Below are 18,336 nucleotides of genomic sequence, written 5' to 3'. Positions count from 1 at the left end.
ATGAAGGGAGGGAGAGAAGGGTTCATAGTTGAAGAACAATCAGGGGAGTATTATTTGTTTATATTTTGCCTTTGATTTTTGTTTTGCTTTTTACTTGAGTAATACTTGGGTATAGAATCTTATAAGGCCTATCTAATTTTTTATTTTGTTGCACTGATTTGGTCTGTTACAGAGATTTTTCTCCCCACAAGCTAGCCTGATTTTCACTTTTTGTAATATTTTATAAGACTTTGCCATTTGATTTTAGTTTTCCATATAACTTACTGTGTGTTAATTCTTAAGGTTATCTATCTTAAGCCATTTTTAAAGCTCAGTATTTGGAAGTAATACTGTTTATTCAGTGGCCAACAAGATGGTGTGAAGAAAAAACACTAGCAATATTACTGATGTTTTCTTAATTTTAATCCTTATTCTTACCTATTCTGGTTTTTTTTTGTTCTCCCATCAACAAGCCCACTAAGTCTTTCAGAGGCTGAACAGCCTTCCCTGATGCTCAGCAGGTGCTTTAAGAAGGCTCTCATATTACTTGGTAAATTATGCAACCATTTATAAGGGTTGTGAAGTTTTATAGTTAATTAATTAAGTAGTTTCATTTTGTAATGGATTATCTAGCTCTATGTATTAACTTTTTTTTAATTGGCACAGTTTGGCACTGTGACAATAACGCACTTAGTGTTCTAAAGTTGGTAATGCATCCATCTCCTTAAACACTTATTTCCAAGGACAGGGGTAGCCACAGACATAGGCGGCAGCCTACAGCCTGTGTGGGTAAGGAGCCTCATGGCTTCTGCTTAACTAAAAATAGCAAAGCCCCTGACACTCTTGCTTTTTTAAACCTAAGCAGAAAATTTCTCATTATTACTGTTTCTTAACAGGTTAATAAAACATCTGATTCAATTGTTTCAGATAAGAGATGATTATAGGCCTGCATTTTGAATAATTTGACCAAGGTCATACTAGTAGTGCAGCCGGAGTTTAATCAATGTCAATCTGGCTCTATCCTGTATTCCTAACAGTTCTATTATCTCGAAAAGTAGGAGCATTTTCCTTGCTTTCTGTTCCCTAAATCTCTTTCCCTTCTCACTGGTATTTTTTCTAGGATCCTTCTTTATTTCACCCGTCCTTTTCATACATTTGTGAAATAGTTCTCTAAACAAAAATGAAGATAATGTACAACATTGTGATGTGTCAAAGAGTAAGAGATCTTTTTTCCCCTCAGTAATGAAAACCTAGTCAGATTGACTTCCTGGCATACTCAAAATAAAGATAGAAACAGCTACTTCTTTACAGAAAATGGTGGCTGAAAAGAAAAGGATAAACAGCCAGAGGAAAGTTACAATGTAAGGGAAGAAATTTTTTTGAAAATAGTAGGAGATAGGGTTGAGCAGAGAGCAGCAGTATTTATACTGTATGTCCTGTGACAATAAGATGTGTAGTCATGGAACTTTAATGAATGCCAGTTTTCCCTTAAAATTGAAAGAAGGGATAGTTAGAGGCTGAGAACACCAATTTAACATGCTTCAGTAATTTAAGTTTAATGCTCATGACATTGTTATCAAGTAGTATATGGCTCTTTAGACCTTAAAATGAAAATCCACTTGTTAATTTTGGTTATACCTTTAAATGTGTATACCAGATCCATGGAATCATGTTTACTGTTGACATTGCATATAAGTTCTATAATTATTTATTACAATTATAGATTTTCCTAAGTGGATTTCTTCCAAAGCATGATGCAGACCACTCTTGCACAAGTCTTTCAACCCCAGAAAGGAGTTTCATCTTTATAAACAGTCGACCAGTACACCAAAAAGATATATTGAAGGTAATCTTTTTAAGAAAAAAGTAATTTGTCAGCTTCTTATAAGGGCTACTTGTAAGAATTTGTTCTAAAATAAGGAAAAGAAAAAATAGATATAATATGGGGCTTCCCTAGTGGCTCAGATGATTAAGAATCTGCCTGCAATGTAGGAGACCTGGGTTCAGTCCCTGGGTTAGAAAGATCCCCTGTAGTAGGGAATGGTTACCCACTCCAGTATTCTTGCCTGCAGAATCCCAAGGATAGAGGAGCCTGGCAGGCTACAAAGAGTCAGACAAAACTGAACAACTAACACTTCACTTTCACTTTTCACCTTACATATGACTCTTCACAACAATTCTGTGGTGAATTATCATCCTTATTTATAGTGAAGAAGGTCTTCTCTTGTGGCTCAGCTGGTAAAGAATCCTCCTGCAGTGCGGGAGACCTGTGTGTGATCCCTGGGTTGGGAAGGTCTCCGGGAGAAGGGAAAGGCCACCCACTCCAGTATTCTGGCCTAGAGAATTCCATGGACTGTATAGTCCTAGGGGTTGCAAAGAGTCAGACATGACTGAGCGACTTTCACTTTCACTTTCATAGTGAAGAAACTGAATTGTTAGTAAGACTACCTTAGACCACAAAGCCAGGAAGTAACAGAATTTGAATTTGAACCCAGGACTTTGAAAACATCCACCACACTGTGATCTTTTCCATGAAGTCAGTTGCATTGGATGCATGCTTGCACTTCATGTTAAGTAAATTCAAGGCCTCTAAATGAGCATTACTATTTAAATACTACTTTTCCTAATAAACAGTTACATCCACTCAGTTTCTCAGTTGAATATGCGTCTTCTGGTGGTATTTTAAGGATAATATTACTTAAATCATGCTATCTTTATTTATAAATACTTTAAAGAATAATAATACTTTAGTATATTTCTGTCATTTTTTTGTCTTCATTACATGTATTTCTAGCTAATCCGACATTATTACAATCTGAAATGTCTAAAGGAATCTACTCGTTTGTATCCCATTTTCTTTCTGAAAATTGACGTTCCAACAGCTGATGTAGATGTGAATTTAACGCCTGATAAAAGTCAAGTATTGTTACAGAATAAGGTAACCTTTTCCAGATAATTTTTTGTATTAAATTATTTATAAACTTATGCAGTCCTAGCCATTTTCATGTGAAAAAGATTTACTTTTCTGTATAGATTTTTTAATATTATTTCCATAATTTCCCCTAATACTTGTTAATTTGTATTTTTAGGAATCTGTTTTAACCGCTCTTGAAAATCTGATGATGACTCGTTATGGATCACTACCTAGTACAAATTCTTATGAAAGTAATAAAGCAGATGTTTCCTCAGCTGACATGGTTGTTAGTAAAACAACAGAAACAGATGTGCTTCTTACTGAGATGGAAACATCTGGAAATAATTATCCAAATGTTGATACTTCAGCCATTCCTTTCCAAAATGATGTGCGTAATGATAAATTTGGGGAAAACACTAATTATTGTTTAAATCATCAGGTACATATTGGTGACCATTATGATGATCATCTTAATAGTGAAAATTCTAGCATTGATAAGAATGATGGAAATACATTTAAAGAAATCCCAAAGAATAATTCATCATGTGAGGACACCCAAGTGGAGTATAGTCAAACTTGGTCTGTGGATTCTGTTGAGCAAGCCCAATCAGCAAATGGCAGTGAAGGCCATAGAGATGAGAGTGGGAAAAAGGAAGAAGCAGCAGTTCCTGAGAAGTCTGTGGAAATTTGTGTAGATGACTGGAGTAAGGGAAATATGCTTAATTCTAGAGGAGAAAACATTGAACCTGTGAAAATTTTAGTGCCTCAAAAAAGTTTAGTGAGTAATGTAAGTAGTAATAATAGTAATACAAGTCCTGAACAAAAGAATCTCTCTGAAAGTTCCTGTAACAAAAAATCAAATGTGGTAGATAACAAATCTGGACAGCTTACAGCTTATGATTTAATTAGCAATCGAGTAATCAAGAAGCCCATGTCAGCAAGCGCCCTTTTTGTTCAAGATTGTCGTGCCCAGATTCTCACAGACAATCCCAAGACCAGCTTGGAAGATGCAGCAGTGCAAAGTGAAGAACTGTGGAAGACATTGAGTGAAGAGGAAAAACTGAAGTAAGTTTCCAGAGCTCTCATGTGACCTGAATGCTAGGATATTTCCAATTTCCATTCTATATGACTCACTGGGTTGAAAAAGCTTCTTTTTCTTCTTATTTATGGAAAAGCAGAATGGAAAATACCTTTTGGCTTGTCCTAGAGTACCTTTTTGGCATCACTTTTTTGGGGGTTAATTTAGAAATTTTTACGTTTTTGTTTTTTTCTTTTTGCTTGTTTTTTATTTTGGTACAAAAAAGCTACTTTCTGGTTTAAGTTTGTAATTAAAAGTTTTACATTCTTAAGACTACCATTTTCTTCTATTTCTTTTTTATACTAATCTTTCTGTTACAGGACTTTTTAAAACTTTTCTATTAGAACTATTAGAACAGGGTTTCTTTTTTAAGATCTTGAATATTCCCTTTTTAAATTGCTCTTTAAAACATGTAACAATACAAAAAGTATAACATTGTTGCAGATTTAATTTAGTGATCTTAATACTCTTCCTATTCAGTATAACTCAAAAGACTTTCTTCTAAAATCTTTTATTTATTGCCAACTTATAAACTATGGTGGGTTTGGAGGGGTAGGTAAATAGGTGGTTTGATCTCTTATTAAAAAGCTACATATTTTTTGCCATTTTTAGATCAAATGATCTGAATAAATTTAAAAAAATATGGTTGTTTCTAGTTGACCAAAGGCACTTGCTATAATCACAGGATGTCGTGTTTTGAGTGATTTAGCTCACCAGAAAATGAAAGAGTTCAATTATAGTTCCAGTCATATATTATTACCTAAGGCATCTCAATACTGTGTCAGACATCTGGGAAAACTTTTAAATGTAACTGGTCATCCAGAGTTTATATTTGGTGATAAACTACATGGATACTTGACCAATTGTTTTTCTTTTTTTATTAGCTTATTCAGTCTTATAAAAATACTATCAATATTAAAGTAATAAAGATCACTATTAACACCAATAGGCAAAACCAAGTTAACTTCTACCTTTTTATTTTTTTTAGTGGGTATGGTGGTTGTGTTTTTTCTCTTTAATATATATATATATATATATATATAAAAGACATATTTTAATATGTATCTATAAAAGATAGACATATTCTTTTAGTTAGTTTATTTAAGCTTTTATTTTGCATGAAGATATAGTTAGTGAACAGTGCTTTGATAGTTTCAGGTGAACCACAAAGCAGTCCAGCCATATATACAGATGTATCCCTTCTCTCCCAGCCTCCCCTCCCATCCAGGCTGCCACATAACATTGAGTAGAGTTTCATGTGCTATACAGTAGGTCCTTACTGGTTAAGATACTCTTTATTTTAAGTAGAGCCGTAATACAATTGTCATCACTTTCTAAAACATGAATTTCTTAATCTTCAGTGTTCAAATTTGATTATTTCCTAAGTGTCAAATTTTAAAAGTTAAGTCAAGATGCCAATGAAAGTCACACATTATTATTATTATTATTATTATTATTAGTTTTACCTAAATGACACATTCAATTTAAAGATGAGAGCATTTAAGTTTTAATACAGCAAGCCCATGAAAATTAAATTGCATTGATTAGACAAAAAAAAGCATAGGTGTTCCCAGTTCTAATGGAAGTAGGTACAGTGCAGCAACTCAAGGTAGCTATTCCCTTTCAGCCTCAAAACAGTAGTTATTACCCTGGTTTCAGCATTGTTTCTCCTTGCAGACCCCAAGGTGTTAAGATTTAAGGGTTATGGTTAATAGACCTCATCTAAAAATGATCAGGCAGTATTCTGGAATTCAAAGTTTTCTCTTATTGCCATAAGGTAAACAGAAAAGCATTGTTGAAGACCTCTGAAGCTACACCTGGGTTCAAACCTCAGTTCCTCTCTTTTCTAGCATTATGTAAAAATGTGTGCACAGTAACTTTGGGTTGTTGTGAGAATTAAATAAGATTTATTATGTGTTATAAATGACTAGCATATAATAAATAATGTTCATGATGTTAGAGTTTTTAATCTGTGAAAGGAAATTCCTCTCTTGTGATTGACATTATTTTTCATTTGCTTATTCAAGATTAAATTTAATTTGGAGGTCAGAAATAGCAACCTTGTGGAGAAAATTTAGGTTTCTTGGGATCAGAGAGCTTAGTACATGTCACAGAAAGCTCTATTAGAATCTTCCAGAGCCAGAGTCTGACAATCATGGCAGACCAGGTTGAAAATCATGATTAGTGAAAAGGTAGAGCAGAGATGTTTAACACTCAGGAATTGCATTAACTACCATTTCTCTTCTCGTCTTTACCTTAGAATTCTTTTCCATGGTCTTAAGTTCTACAAGGAGTGCTAAGGAATCTGAGAGCAGTCTCCTACAGATAATCAGTCCTTCCGTCTATTCTTTTTCTTTTCTTTTTTCTCTTGTTTCCATTTTTTTTCCCCATCCTTTTTCCTCCCTTTTTTCTTTCTTCCTTCTCTTCCTTTCCTCTCCTGTCTTTTCTTTCCTTATTTCTTTCAATTAGGAAATACTTAGGCTTCCCTGGCTCAGACAGTAAAGCATCTGTCTACAATGCAGGAGACCCTGGTTCAATCCTTGGATTGGGAAGATCCCCTGGAGAAGGAAATGGCAACCCACTCCAGGTCTCTCGCCTGGAAAATCCCATGGATGGAGGAGTGTGGTAGGCTCCATGGGTTGCAGAGTCGGACTGAGCAACTTCACTTTCACTTTCAGGAAATACTGAGAACATTCTGTGTACAAGGCCCGTGTACTCTAGCTAATCATTTCAGATACAGTGATAAATGATAAATAAAACATACTTTCACTAATCAAAGTGCAATCTTAAAGAAGCAAGAGTTATGAAAACACTTAGCAGTTAGACTTAATCATACCTATAGGACAGGAGATATTTCCTGAATAGAAATTGATCAGGATGGTGTAGAGGATTTTCTGTGTAGAACAGCTCGAAGGAAGACAGTGTTGAGGAATGGAAAGATGCCCTTTATGACAGGAATGTATTATGAGGGAGTGTGGTAAAGGGCTTCCCTGGTGGCCCAGCCAGTAAAGAATCCGTCTGCAATGCAGGAGACCTGGGTTCAATCCCTGGGTTGGGAAGATCCTCTGGAGAAGGGAATGGTTACCAAAAACAAAGATCCTGGGATCCAGTCAGGTCAGATCATGGAAGATTTGAAGAGTTTTGAATAATACCTAGGATCAGGATTTTCTACCAACAGCTTAGGATAGACTTACACTAGAAGGTTCCTACATTTTAAATTTTTTCCTTTCTAGATTCCTCTCCCCACCCCACCCCACCTTGCTTTCCTCTCTTTTCCTCTAGTGGATTAGAAACCACTTTGTCCTCCTACTAGTATCTCAGTCAGTTGACTTGAACTTTTGTTTGTAGTAGCCATGAATATATTTCTACTTAGAATAACTAAGAATAATATTGTAATTGGGATAATATTGAAAATGGTAAATAAACTTTGTAATTACATGTAATCTTGAGACAGAGACACTTGAGTTGATTAGTGATAAATCAGAATTAGTATTTTTCATTTAAGTTATTACTAAATCCCTTAATGACATAAAGTCAAAGATAACAGCTGTTTTTACTTAATATTTACTTAATATTCCTTTGGACATAACTTTTTATATTTCCCAAGGGACTAATTAAATTGACTTCTTGAATAAATCAAAAGATTAGTATCATGTGTGAAAATTTGCACATTATAATTAATTACAAATGGTAACCTTCATTTTGAACTCACTCCACTGTAGGAGAAAAATTTGAATTTGAATCTCCAGGGGCTAAAAATACATATTTATAGTACTAATTGAAGGTAAACTATATTGAAAACTTTGTGCATTGTAACTTAGAATTTCAGATTCTAAGTGGAAATGGAAGAAAATAACATTAATAATTATGAACATGGCCTGCCTAGTCAGCAACTATAAGAAGCATTTTTCATTTACCTAGTTTATAGTGAAATAAAGTCTTTTTTTTTACATTCTTATCCAGCTAATATTTCTTTATTCAGCAAATACATACTGAGTACAAACTACACAGTGTGCATGTCTCTTGTGTCTTAGTCTCACTTTCTACATTTAATACCATTCTCCCAATAGTATTGTTTTTATTTTCTAATACATACCTATTCAAATTTCTTCTTTAAAACGTATGTATGTTACCTACAATAGAACTCAACCAGTTTCTTAAAAGAGTTTCTAAAGATCAGAATTACGTTCTCTAGTCTGCATTTAAAAATGCATTTAAAAACCTTTCTAGCAAGGTTGCTTAAATAATTACCAGTCTTTAATCAACTGTGTGCCCCATTCATTATAAGATAGGTGTTTCTTGATAGAAAATAATGATGCCATGTATTTATTATCATTTACTAGGTTCCAGGAACTATTCTAAGTACCTAAAACATCTTAACCCATTTTATTCCTCACATCAAAGCTATGAAGTATTTAAGATGTATATTATCTAGACATTACGGATGAGCCTACTGAAACACAGGAAAGTTAATTCATTGTGTTCAGCTGCTAAATGGCAAAGACAAGCCAGGCAGTCTGTCTCTGAGGTCTATGCTCTTAGCCAGTACAATTTGCTGAATACAAATAGCGGTTTTTAGTTCTAGATTTGTATTAGAATCAGCCATGGAGCTCTCTAAAAACACTACTGCCCAAACTCAGCCTGTGTATGGAGAATTGGAAACTCTGAGAGTGAGACCAGTAGAAAAGGGATAATATAACTATACAAGACTGTTTTTGGCCCTAGAAGTTCATTTTATCCCTGTTATTATTAATCAGAATAGAAAAGATCATTTAACTTTTTAACCCAGTATAATTTTAAAAGGTCCATTATCTTGGATCTTTGCATTCAGTTTATTTGAACTTTTTTTTTTTAAATTGCTGACTCTAAAATGAGAAATAGTAACTGAAAAAATTAACATTTAGCTATAAAACTAAATTATAAATTCAATCATAGAATTTTTATTTCGAGCGTTACTATTAGACTGACCTTAATTTTATTAGTATATAATTACTAGGGCTTCCATAGTGGCTCAGTGGTAAAGAATCCTCCTGCACAATGCAGGAGAAGTGGCTTTGATTCCTGGGTCGGGAAGAGCCCCAGGAGAAGGAAATGGCAACCCACTCCACTATTCTTGCCTGGGAAATCCTATGTTCAGAGGAGCCTGGCGGGCTAGTCCATGGGCTTACAAGAGTAGGACAGGACTTAGTGACTAAACAACAATATGATTACCAAATGTATGTAAGTTTTGTTGTGCTCAGAGCATCGTTTCTTCTATGTTGATGTTACACCACATATTTAAGGAATTCTTCAGGTCTAAAATTGACTCCTTATTTTATTTAATTTTTTTTTTTTTTTTTTTCCTTTTTAGTTTCCTGTACCTTAAATGATTTTTAAAACTGGGTAAAATTTAGCTGCTGTGAAGTGCATAGATCTGAATTGTATGTAGATAGTTCAGTGCGTTTTCACGTGCGCACACCGATGAAACCACCACCACAAACAAAATACAGAGCATCTTCAGCCCAGAAGGTTCATTAATGTCACCTATAAGCCAGTCATCACTTGCAGCCACTATTTTGATTTCTGTCACATTAGTTTCGTTTTGCCAGTACTTGAACTTCTTATATATAAAATCATAATGATATGTACTTCTTTGTGTCCAGCTTCCCCCAACAAAATGTTTTTGAGGTTTTCATTCATGTTTGTTGAATGTATCCATATACTTTATTCTTTTTAATTGATGAATAGTACTCAGTTGTGTAAGTATACCACAATTTGTTTTCTCAGTCTCCAGCTGATTAAAATTATGTTCTTTCCAGATTCTGGATATTATTAATTAAGCTGTGTTGTTTAGTTTCTGAATATTTGGAGTTTTTCTAAATATCGTATTGCTGTGCTGTGTGTGATGAGTAGCTTAGTCATGTCTTACTCTTTGTGACCTCTTAGACTGTAGCCCACCAGGCTTCTCCATCTGTGGGATTTTCCAGGCAAGAATACTGGAGTGAGTTGCCATTTCCTACCTCAGAGGATCTTCCCGACCCAGGAAACAAACCCGCATCTTTTTTGTCTCCTGCGTTGGCAGGCAGATTTGTTACCACTGTGCCACCTGGGAAGTCCACTAATTTATTAATTTTATCATGGACAGGTAAAATGCTGTTAGATTTAAATCTTTTGAAATTTGAGAATCAAGCCCAGCAGCATATCTTGAAGAATGGACATCTAAAAAGAATCTGAATTCTATAGTTGGATGTAGTGTGCTAAAGTGACAAATTAAGTCAAGATAGTTGGTACTAAAATGTTCTTAAGGCTTTACTTATTTTTGTATTTTGGTCTAACTGTCATTTCCTAAGGGAGGGGCACTAAAGTCCCCAACTGTGATTCTGGATGCGTCTCTACTTTTAGATCTGTAAGTTTTTGCTTCTCATAATTTGAAACTGTTTTCTTAGATCCATGCATATTTGTGATTGGTTTACCTTCCTAATGAACCCTTTTGTGATTATAGCATGTTCTTCTTTAATCTGTGGTATTACTTCTTGTTTTGAAATTGATTTCTGTTATATTACTATAGCTGCTCTTTTTTTATGCTTACAATTTGCATGGTTTATCTTTTCCATTCCTTTACTTTCTTTTTTTATTTATTTTTATTAGTTGGAGGCTAATTACTTTACAGTATTGTAGTGGTTTTTGCCGTACACTGACATGAATCAGGCATGGATTTACATGTGTTCCCCATCCCGATCCCCCATCCTGCCTCCCTCCCCATCCGATCCCTCTGGGTCTTCCCAGTGCACCAGCCCTGAGCACTTGTCTCATATATTCAGCCTGGGCTGTTGATCTGTTTCACCCTTGATAGTATACTTGTTTCAATGCTATTCTCTCAGAACATCCCACCCTCGCCTTCTCCCACAGAGTCCCAACATTCCTTTACTTTCAAACTATCTGTCCAACCCAGCTCCTTTCACATTGCTACTTCTGCCCTGTATCTTGGAGTATATGAGATCCTGTATGTGCCATTTTAGAGTGGAATTTCCTTCAGCCCTCTGACTCTCTTGAAAGTAAGCCGCACTAACCTTCAGAGCCATACACTCTGGGCCCCTCTTCTTGTGCAGGCCCCTGAGCAAGGGATCCCTGTGTGGGGCTTGGAGCCTGTGCTTCTAATGTGATGAATATTATCCTCCTGTTGGTGGGTCAGAGCTTCTCTGGTGGCTCAGTGGTAAAGAATCCACCCACCAAAGCAGGAGACGCAGGTTCAATCCCCGGGTGGGGAAGATCCCTTTGAGGAGGGAATGGCAATCCACTCCAATATTCGTGCCTGGAAAATCCCATAGACAGAAGATCATGGTCCATGGGGTGGCAGAGTCGGACATGACTTAGTGACTGAGCACACACGCATTCCAGGGTTATGGGTCTTGATTATACCATGACTGTTCCTCCCACACATGCCATTGTGGTTACTTCTTTCTGTCTTTAGTTGTAGAAATTCTCTGCTGGTCTTTAGTTGTCTTTAGTTCATTCTAATTGATAATTACTGTGTGTGTGTGTGTATTAGTCACTCAGTCATGTCTTACTCTTTACAACCCCGTGGACTATACTTGTAATTTTGTTGTGCCTATGGCAGGCGATCTTCTGGAGGAGGGCAGATACTCCAGTATTCTTGCCTGGAGAATCGCACGGACAGAGGAGCCTGGTGGGCTGCAGTCCATAGGGTGGCAGACAGTCAGACGTGACTAAAGTGACTGAGCACACATGTATGGGAGGAGATGAGCTCAGGATCTTCCTACTCTACTTTGTTGGCCACACCTTTGCACCTCTGAATTTTGCTTTTCAAATTCTGTCTGCTGGTCTCTGACTTCCAAATGCAATAGTCTGTGTAATGTAATAATTGATATGGTTTTGTTTTGGTCTACCAGTTTTCCTGTTCTTTCTCAGTTTTGTTTCTCAGTTCCTCCTTGTTTGGGGAGAGAGACGCCTCTTTAGGGCTGCATGAATATAATTTCATATTTAATTTTGAATTCCTTTATTGGCTTTGCCAGATTTTTTGCTTTGGGGAATATATTATACATCCTTAATTTACCATAATATACCTGAGGCAAGGCATAGCTTTGACTATACCTTTGTCAGCAATCTGATATCACTTCTTTTTATACACTGAGTAGGTTTGTCATAGCTTTTCTTCCAAGGGGCAATTGTCTGAATTTCATAGCTGCAGTCACTGTCTGCAGTGATTTCGGAGCCCAAGAGAATAAAATCTGCCACTGTTTCCACTTTTTCACCATCTGTTTGCCATGAAGTGATGGGACAGGATGCCATGATCTTCGTTTTTTGAACATTGAGTTTTTGAGCTTTTTCACTGTCCTCTGTCACCCTCATCAAGAGGCTTGTTAGTTCCTCTTCACTTTCTGCCATATGGGAGGTGTCATCTGCATATCTGAGGTTATTGATGTTTCTTCTGGCAGTCTTGATTCCAGCTTGTGATTCATCCAGCCCAGCATTTCACATGATGTACTCTGCATAGAACTCAAATAAAAAGGGTGACAATATACAGCCTTGATGTACTTGTTTCCGAATTTGGAACCAGTCCATTATTCCATATCCAGTTGTAAATGTTGCTTCTTGACCTGCATATAAGTTTCTCAGGCAGGTAAGGTGGGCAGGTATTCCCATCTTTTCAAGAATTTTCCACAGTTTGTTGTGATCCACACAGTCAAAGACTTCAGCATAATCAATGAAGCAGAAGTAGGTGTTTTTCTGGAATTCCCTTGCTTTCTCTGTAATCCAGTGGATGTCGGCAGTTTGATCTCTGGTTCCTCTGCCTTTTCTAAATCCAGCTTGTACATCTGGAAGTCCTTGGTTCATGTACTGTTGAAGCCTAGCTTGAAAGATTTTGAGCATTACTTTGCTGACATGTGAAATGAGCCTTGTACAGTAGTTTGAACACTCTTTGGCATTGCCTTTTTCTTTGGGATTGGAATGAAAACCGACCTTTTCCAATCTTGTGGCCATTGCTGAGTTTTCCAAATTTGCTGGTATATTGAGCAGCATTTTCACAGCATCATCTTTTAGGATTTGAAATAGCTCAGCTGAAATTCCATCATCTCTACTAGCTTTGTTTGTAGTGATGCTTCCTAAGGCCCACCCACTTGATTTCACACTCGAGGATGTCTAGCTCTAGATGAGTGATCACATCATCATGGTTATTTGGGTCATGAAGATCTTTTTTGTATATTTCTGTGTATTCTTGCCACCTCTTCTTAATATCTTCTGCTGCTTTTAGGTCCATACAATTTTTGTCCTTTATTGTACCCATCTTTGTCATGAAATGTTCCCTTGGTATCTCTAATTTTCTTGAAGAGATCTGTGGTATTTCCCATTCTGTTGTTTTCTTCTATTTCTTTGCATTGTTCATTTAAGAAATCTTTTTTTTTTTATCTCTCCTTGCTATTCTCTGGAACTCTGCATTCATCTGGGTATATCTTTCCCTTTCTCTTTGCCTTTCACTTCTTTTCTCAGCTGTTTTAAGGACTCCTCAAACAACCACTTTCCTTTTTTGCAGTTCTCTTTCTTTGGTATGGTTTTAGTTACTGCCTTCTCTACAATGTTATGAACCTCCATCCACAGTTCTTCAGGCTTTCTGTCAGATCTAATTCCTTGAGTAATCTTATTTGTCACTTCCACTGTATAATCGTAAGGGATTTGATTTAGGTCATCCCTGAATGGTCTAGTGGTTTTACCTACTTTCTTCAACTTAAGTCTGCATTTTGCAATAAGGAGGTTGTGATCTGAGCCACAGTCAGCTTCTAGTCTTGATTTTGCTAGCTGTATGAGCTTCTCCATCTTTGTTGCAAAGAAAATAATCAGTCTTTTTTCAGTATTGACTGTCTGGTGATGTCCATGTGTAGAGTTGTCTCTTGTGTTGTTGGAAGAGGGTGTTTGCTATGACCAGTGTGTTCTCTTGGCAAACCTCTGTTAGCCTTTGCCTTGCTTCATTTTGTACTCCAAGGCCAAACTTGCCTATTACTCCAGGTATCTCTTGATTTCCTACTTTTGCATTCTAGTTCCCTGTTGTGAAAAGGACATTTTTTTGGTGTTCTAGAGGGTCTTGTAGGTCTTCGTATAACTGTTCAACTTCAGCTTCTTTGGCATTAGTGGTTGGGGCATAGACTTGGAGTATTGTGTTGCTGAATTGTGTGCTTTGGAAATGAACTAAGTTCATTCTGTCATTTTTGACATTGCACTCAAATACTAGGGCATTTCAAGCTCTTTTGTTGACTATGACGGCTACTCCATTTCTTCTCAGGGATTCTTGGCCACAGTAGTAGATAAAATGGTTATCTGAATTAAATTCACCTATTCCTGTCCATTTTTGTTCACTGATTCCTAATATGTTGAGGTTTACTCTTGCCATCTCCTGCTTGTGAAAGTTGCTCAGTCATGTCCGACTCTTTGTGACCCCATGGACTGTACACTCAGTGAAATCCTCCAGGCCAGAATACTGGAGTGGCTAGCATTTCTCTTATCCAGGGGATCTTCCCAACCCAGGGATGGAACTCAGGTCTCCTGCATTGTGGCCAGATTCTTTACCAGCTGATCTACCAGGGAAGCCCTGGTTGACCATGTGCAATTTACCCTGATTCATTGACCTAACATTCTAAAAACCTATGCAATCTTTATAGCATCAGAGTTTACTTTCACCAACAGACACATCTATAGTGGAGCATCATTTCCACTTTGGTCCAGCCTCTTTATTCTTTCTGGAACTATTTCTCCCCTCTTGTGCAGTAGCATATTAGACACCTACTGACCTGGAGGGCTCATCATCCGGTGTTACGTCTTTTTTGCCTTTTCATACTGTTCATGGAGTTCTCCGGGCAAGAATACTGGTTTGCAATTCCCTTCTCCAGTGAACCATGTTTGTCAAAACTCTCTACCATGACTCGACTGTCAAAAATCTATTAAATATTTGTTTGAAATTCAAACATCTATGTCATCTTGTAGAGAAGGCAATGGCAACCCACTCCAGTACTCTTGCCTGGAAAATCCCATGGATGGAGGAGCCTGAAGTCCATGGGGTTGCTAAGAGTGGGGCACGACTGAGCCACTTCACTTTCACTTTTCACTTTCATGCATTGGAGAAGGAAATGGCAACCCACTCCAGTATTTTTGCATGGAGTCCCAGGGATGATGGAGCCTAGTAGGCTGCCGTCTGTGGGGTCGCACAGAGTTGGACACGACTAAAGCGACTTAGCAGCAGCAGCATGTCATCTTGAAGATGATTTCTACTGTTCATTTTTTTCTCTTTCCCATAACTCACATTGTCCTGTTTTATTGCTTGAGTGTTATGTTTTGCTTGTATAATGGACATTTTTGAGGATACGTTGCAGAAACCCTGGGTTCTGTTGTGTTCTGTTATCTTCTGAAAAATACTGGGTTTTGTTCTGTCACACAGTTAAGTGTGACAGGTCACCTGGAGCTTGGGGAGGCTTTGTTTTATACTTCCTTTAGGCAAAGACTTTAAATTTTACTGTTAGTCTTAGGGCAACTTCCTTAGTTCTAGAATATAGTTGTGTGATTTTTCCCTAAGAAGTAGCCCTTCTCCAATTTTAATTGAAAGCACAAACTGTTCCCCAAGTCATCTAATTATGTGAAACTTAAACTCCAAACTCTTCTTTCTTTTGCAGCAGGCAGCTATTGAAATCTCTGTTTAGTTCATTTAGGGTCTAGTGCTTACTTTCCTCTAGATTCTCACACATAGGATTTTCTGAGATTTTCTTCCTCAATTTCAAGTTGTTTTCAAAGCAGGGGGTTCTATGCTCTGATAACTCAGTCTATTATGAGTTCAGCTTTCTGACTGAGGTCTTGTTATTCTTCCATAATGCTGGGGACTGCATCTGGTTAAAAGTGGTATAAATGTGGATCTCTGCAAGGGTTGAATCCATTCCAAATTCTCTTGCTTTTCAGTACTCTTCAGTGCCCGTATTAAATACTTGATTTCTTTGTTTTGTTCACAGCTTATCATGATTATATATGGGTGGGTTAGTGCAATATGAGCCCCTTTGCATTACTGTGCCTGGAATGCCACCTCTTTATTTTTTATAACATTTACTTCAGATGGTTAATATATTTCTCATTATGACTTTATTAGATCATTTTTATATCTATTCATAGATATGAAGAGAAAGCTACTAAAGACTTGGAAAGATACAATAAGCAAATCAAGAGAGCCATGGAACAGGAGTCACAAGTATTAAAAGATGGCAAAAAAAAGATGAAACACACCAGTGTTTGGCATTTGGCACAGAAGCACAAGTCGAATACTTCACTATCCAATCAGCCAAAACTTGATGAGCTCTTTCAGGCCCAAATTGAAAAAAAAAAGAACCAAAACATTAAAATAGTTCAGATCTCCTTCTCTATGGAAAACTTAAAAAAGAATTTTGATACACAGAAGAAATTTGACTCAGAAGAAAAGGACGAATTTTGCTTGATCCATAATCTCAAGTTTCCTGACGCATGGCTAATTACATCCAAAACAGAGATAATGTTGTTAAATCCATACAGAGTGGAAGAAGCTCTGCTATTTAAAAGACTTCTTGAGAATCACAAACTTCCTGCAGAGCCACTGGAAAAACCAATTATATTAACAGAGAGGTATGGTGAAGTAATTTTTTTTTTACTCTTAAATTTAAAACATTTACTAATTGAAATTGAAGGTGAAAGGTTGGATTCCCTAGTATGGAAAAGTGATATTTATTTAAAGAAACTGTATAATTTGATTTCTAATATTTAGTAGAATTAATTGCTTTTAAATAATTTTAGACTATTCTAGATAGTTTATTTCTGCACTTAATAAATAGTAAGCTCAGTCCCCCACCACCCGTACATTAGTAACTTCCCCAGGGTAATTCTGACATGGGATTGCCACGGCACTTCTTCATTGTGTAGTCTGTTTTAACATTTCAAACATATACCAACATAGAGTTATACAGTAATTGCCTTTATCAATAGTTACCAGGATTTTCCCACATTTCCTCTGTCTGTCCTTGACATTTATATATGCACATGTATGTTTTTCCTTTTGTTAAAGAATTTAGAATGATTCCCACCTAAAAGAGTTTTCAGTGTATCGCTAAAGTGGCCATTTTCTTACTTAGCTACAATGCCTTTTTTCATACCCTGTTGCTGCTGCTGCTAAGTTGCTTCAGTCGTGTCTGACTGTGTGTGACCCCATAGACGGCAGCCCACCAGGCTCCCCCATCCCTGGGGTTCTCCAGGCAAGAACACTGGAGTGGGTCGCCATTTCCTTCTCCAGTGCATAAAGTGAAAAGTGAAAGTGAAGTCGCTCAGTCGTGTCCGACTCTTTGCAACCCTGTGGACTGCAGCCCACCAGGCTCCTCCGTCCATGGGATTTTCCAGGCAGGAATACTGGAGTGGGTCGCCATTTCATACCCTACACAATACTAATTCATTGGAATTGTTTCTCATTGTCTCAAAATGTGTTTTTGTATTTTTTATATTAATTTACATCTAACCCAGGTCCAGCCATTACATTTTGTTATGTATTTTAAATCTTTTCTAATATCATACCATTAACTCATTCTGGATACTTAAGTCACTTACTTGTTAGAATATCCCATCTCTATTGGTCTGTCTTGTTTCCTTGTGGTGATGTTTAACTTGTTTTTCCCTCTCCCATTTTTAAATGGATATTAGTTCAGGAGGATTGAATAGATTTAGATTATACTTTCTGGTAAGACTGCTTAATAGGTGATGCTTTGTGCTTCATATTCCGTCACATCAAAAGGCACTCATCACTGGGTTCAGGGAAGCCTGGTGTGCTGTAGTCCGTGGGGTCGCAGAGTTGGAAACAGCTGAGCGACTGAACTGAAATGAGCTACTGACAACCTGACATTCCACCTTCAAGTTCCCGGTTAACTTTTCCATAATGGTTTTAACCACTGATGATTATTGCCTGCACTAATATTATTATAGATTATAAAATGGGGTATTTCCTATTCATATCCTACATGAGCAAATTGTTTTTTCTTAAAACAAATAGCTATTAACTAAAATACTAACATTTCACTTTTTTATACTTAAGGTTTCTTTTTTTAGCCTTATATAGGTAGAAGAAGTTATGATAAAGGAGGTAACCTAAAATTTAAAAGATGTGAGTTTGTTTTGTAGGACAAAGTTCTGTATCAGAACGTACAGAAATAAATCAAAACTCATTTTAAAAATGTGTTCAAACCCTTGTGTTACTACAGACACTTCCTCCAGAAAGAAAAACAGGGCTAGAAACAGAAAAATATTTGATAAAGCTGTCTTTGAGTATAAAATTTCAAATACATTCTAGCTCTTTTTAAGGGAAAAGAGAGAAAAGTACTGT

General features: G+C 36.7%; 1 protein-coding gene across 3 annotated transcripts in view; it reads left to right on the top strand.

The window, feature by feature from the left end:
* The window catches only part of PMS1 (PMS1 homolog 1, mismatch repair system component), a 98,378-nt gene that overhangs the window by 71,639 nt on the left and 8,403 nt on the right, over positions 1-18,336 (top strand). For all 3 annotated transcript variants that reach the window (XM_020896259.2, XM_070475877.1, XM_070475876.1), the window contains exons 7-10: positions 1,703-1,825; positions 2,774-2,917; positions 3,069-3,958; positions 16,116-16,598. In XM_020896259.2, coding sequence (XP_020751918.2) covers positions 1,703-1,825; positions 2,774-2,917; positions 3,069-3,958; positions 16,116-16,598 — 1,640 coding nt within the window. The remainder of the gene's footprint in view (positions 1-1,702; positions 1,826-2,773; positions 2,918-3,068; positions 3,959-16,115; positions 16,599-18,336) is intronic.

This window comes from Odocoileus virginianus, chromosome 13 (genome assembly GCF_023699985.2).
Source record: "Odocoileus virginianus isolate 20LAN1187 ecotype Illinois chromosome 13, Ovbor_1.2, whole genome shotgun sequence".
In the NCBI taxonomy this organism is placed as follows: Eukaryota; Metazoa; Chordata; class Mammalia; order Artiodactyla; family Cervidae; genus Odocoileus; species Odocoileus virginianus.
The sequence above is the reverse complement of the archived record's forward strand: the minus strand, read 5'-3'. Positions and strand labels throughout refer to the sequence as shown.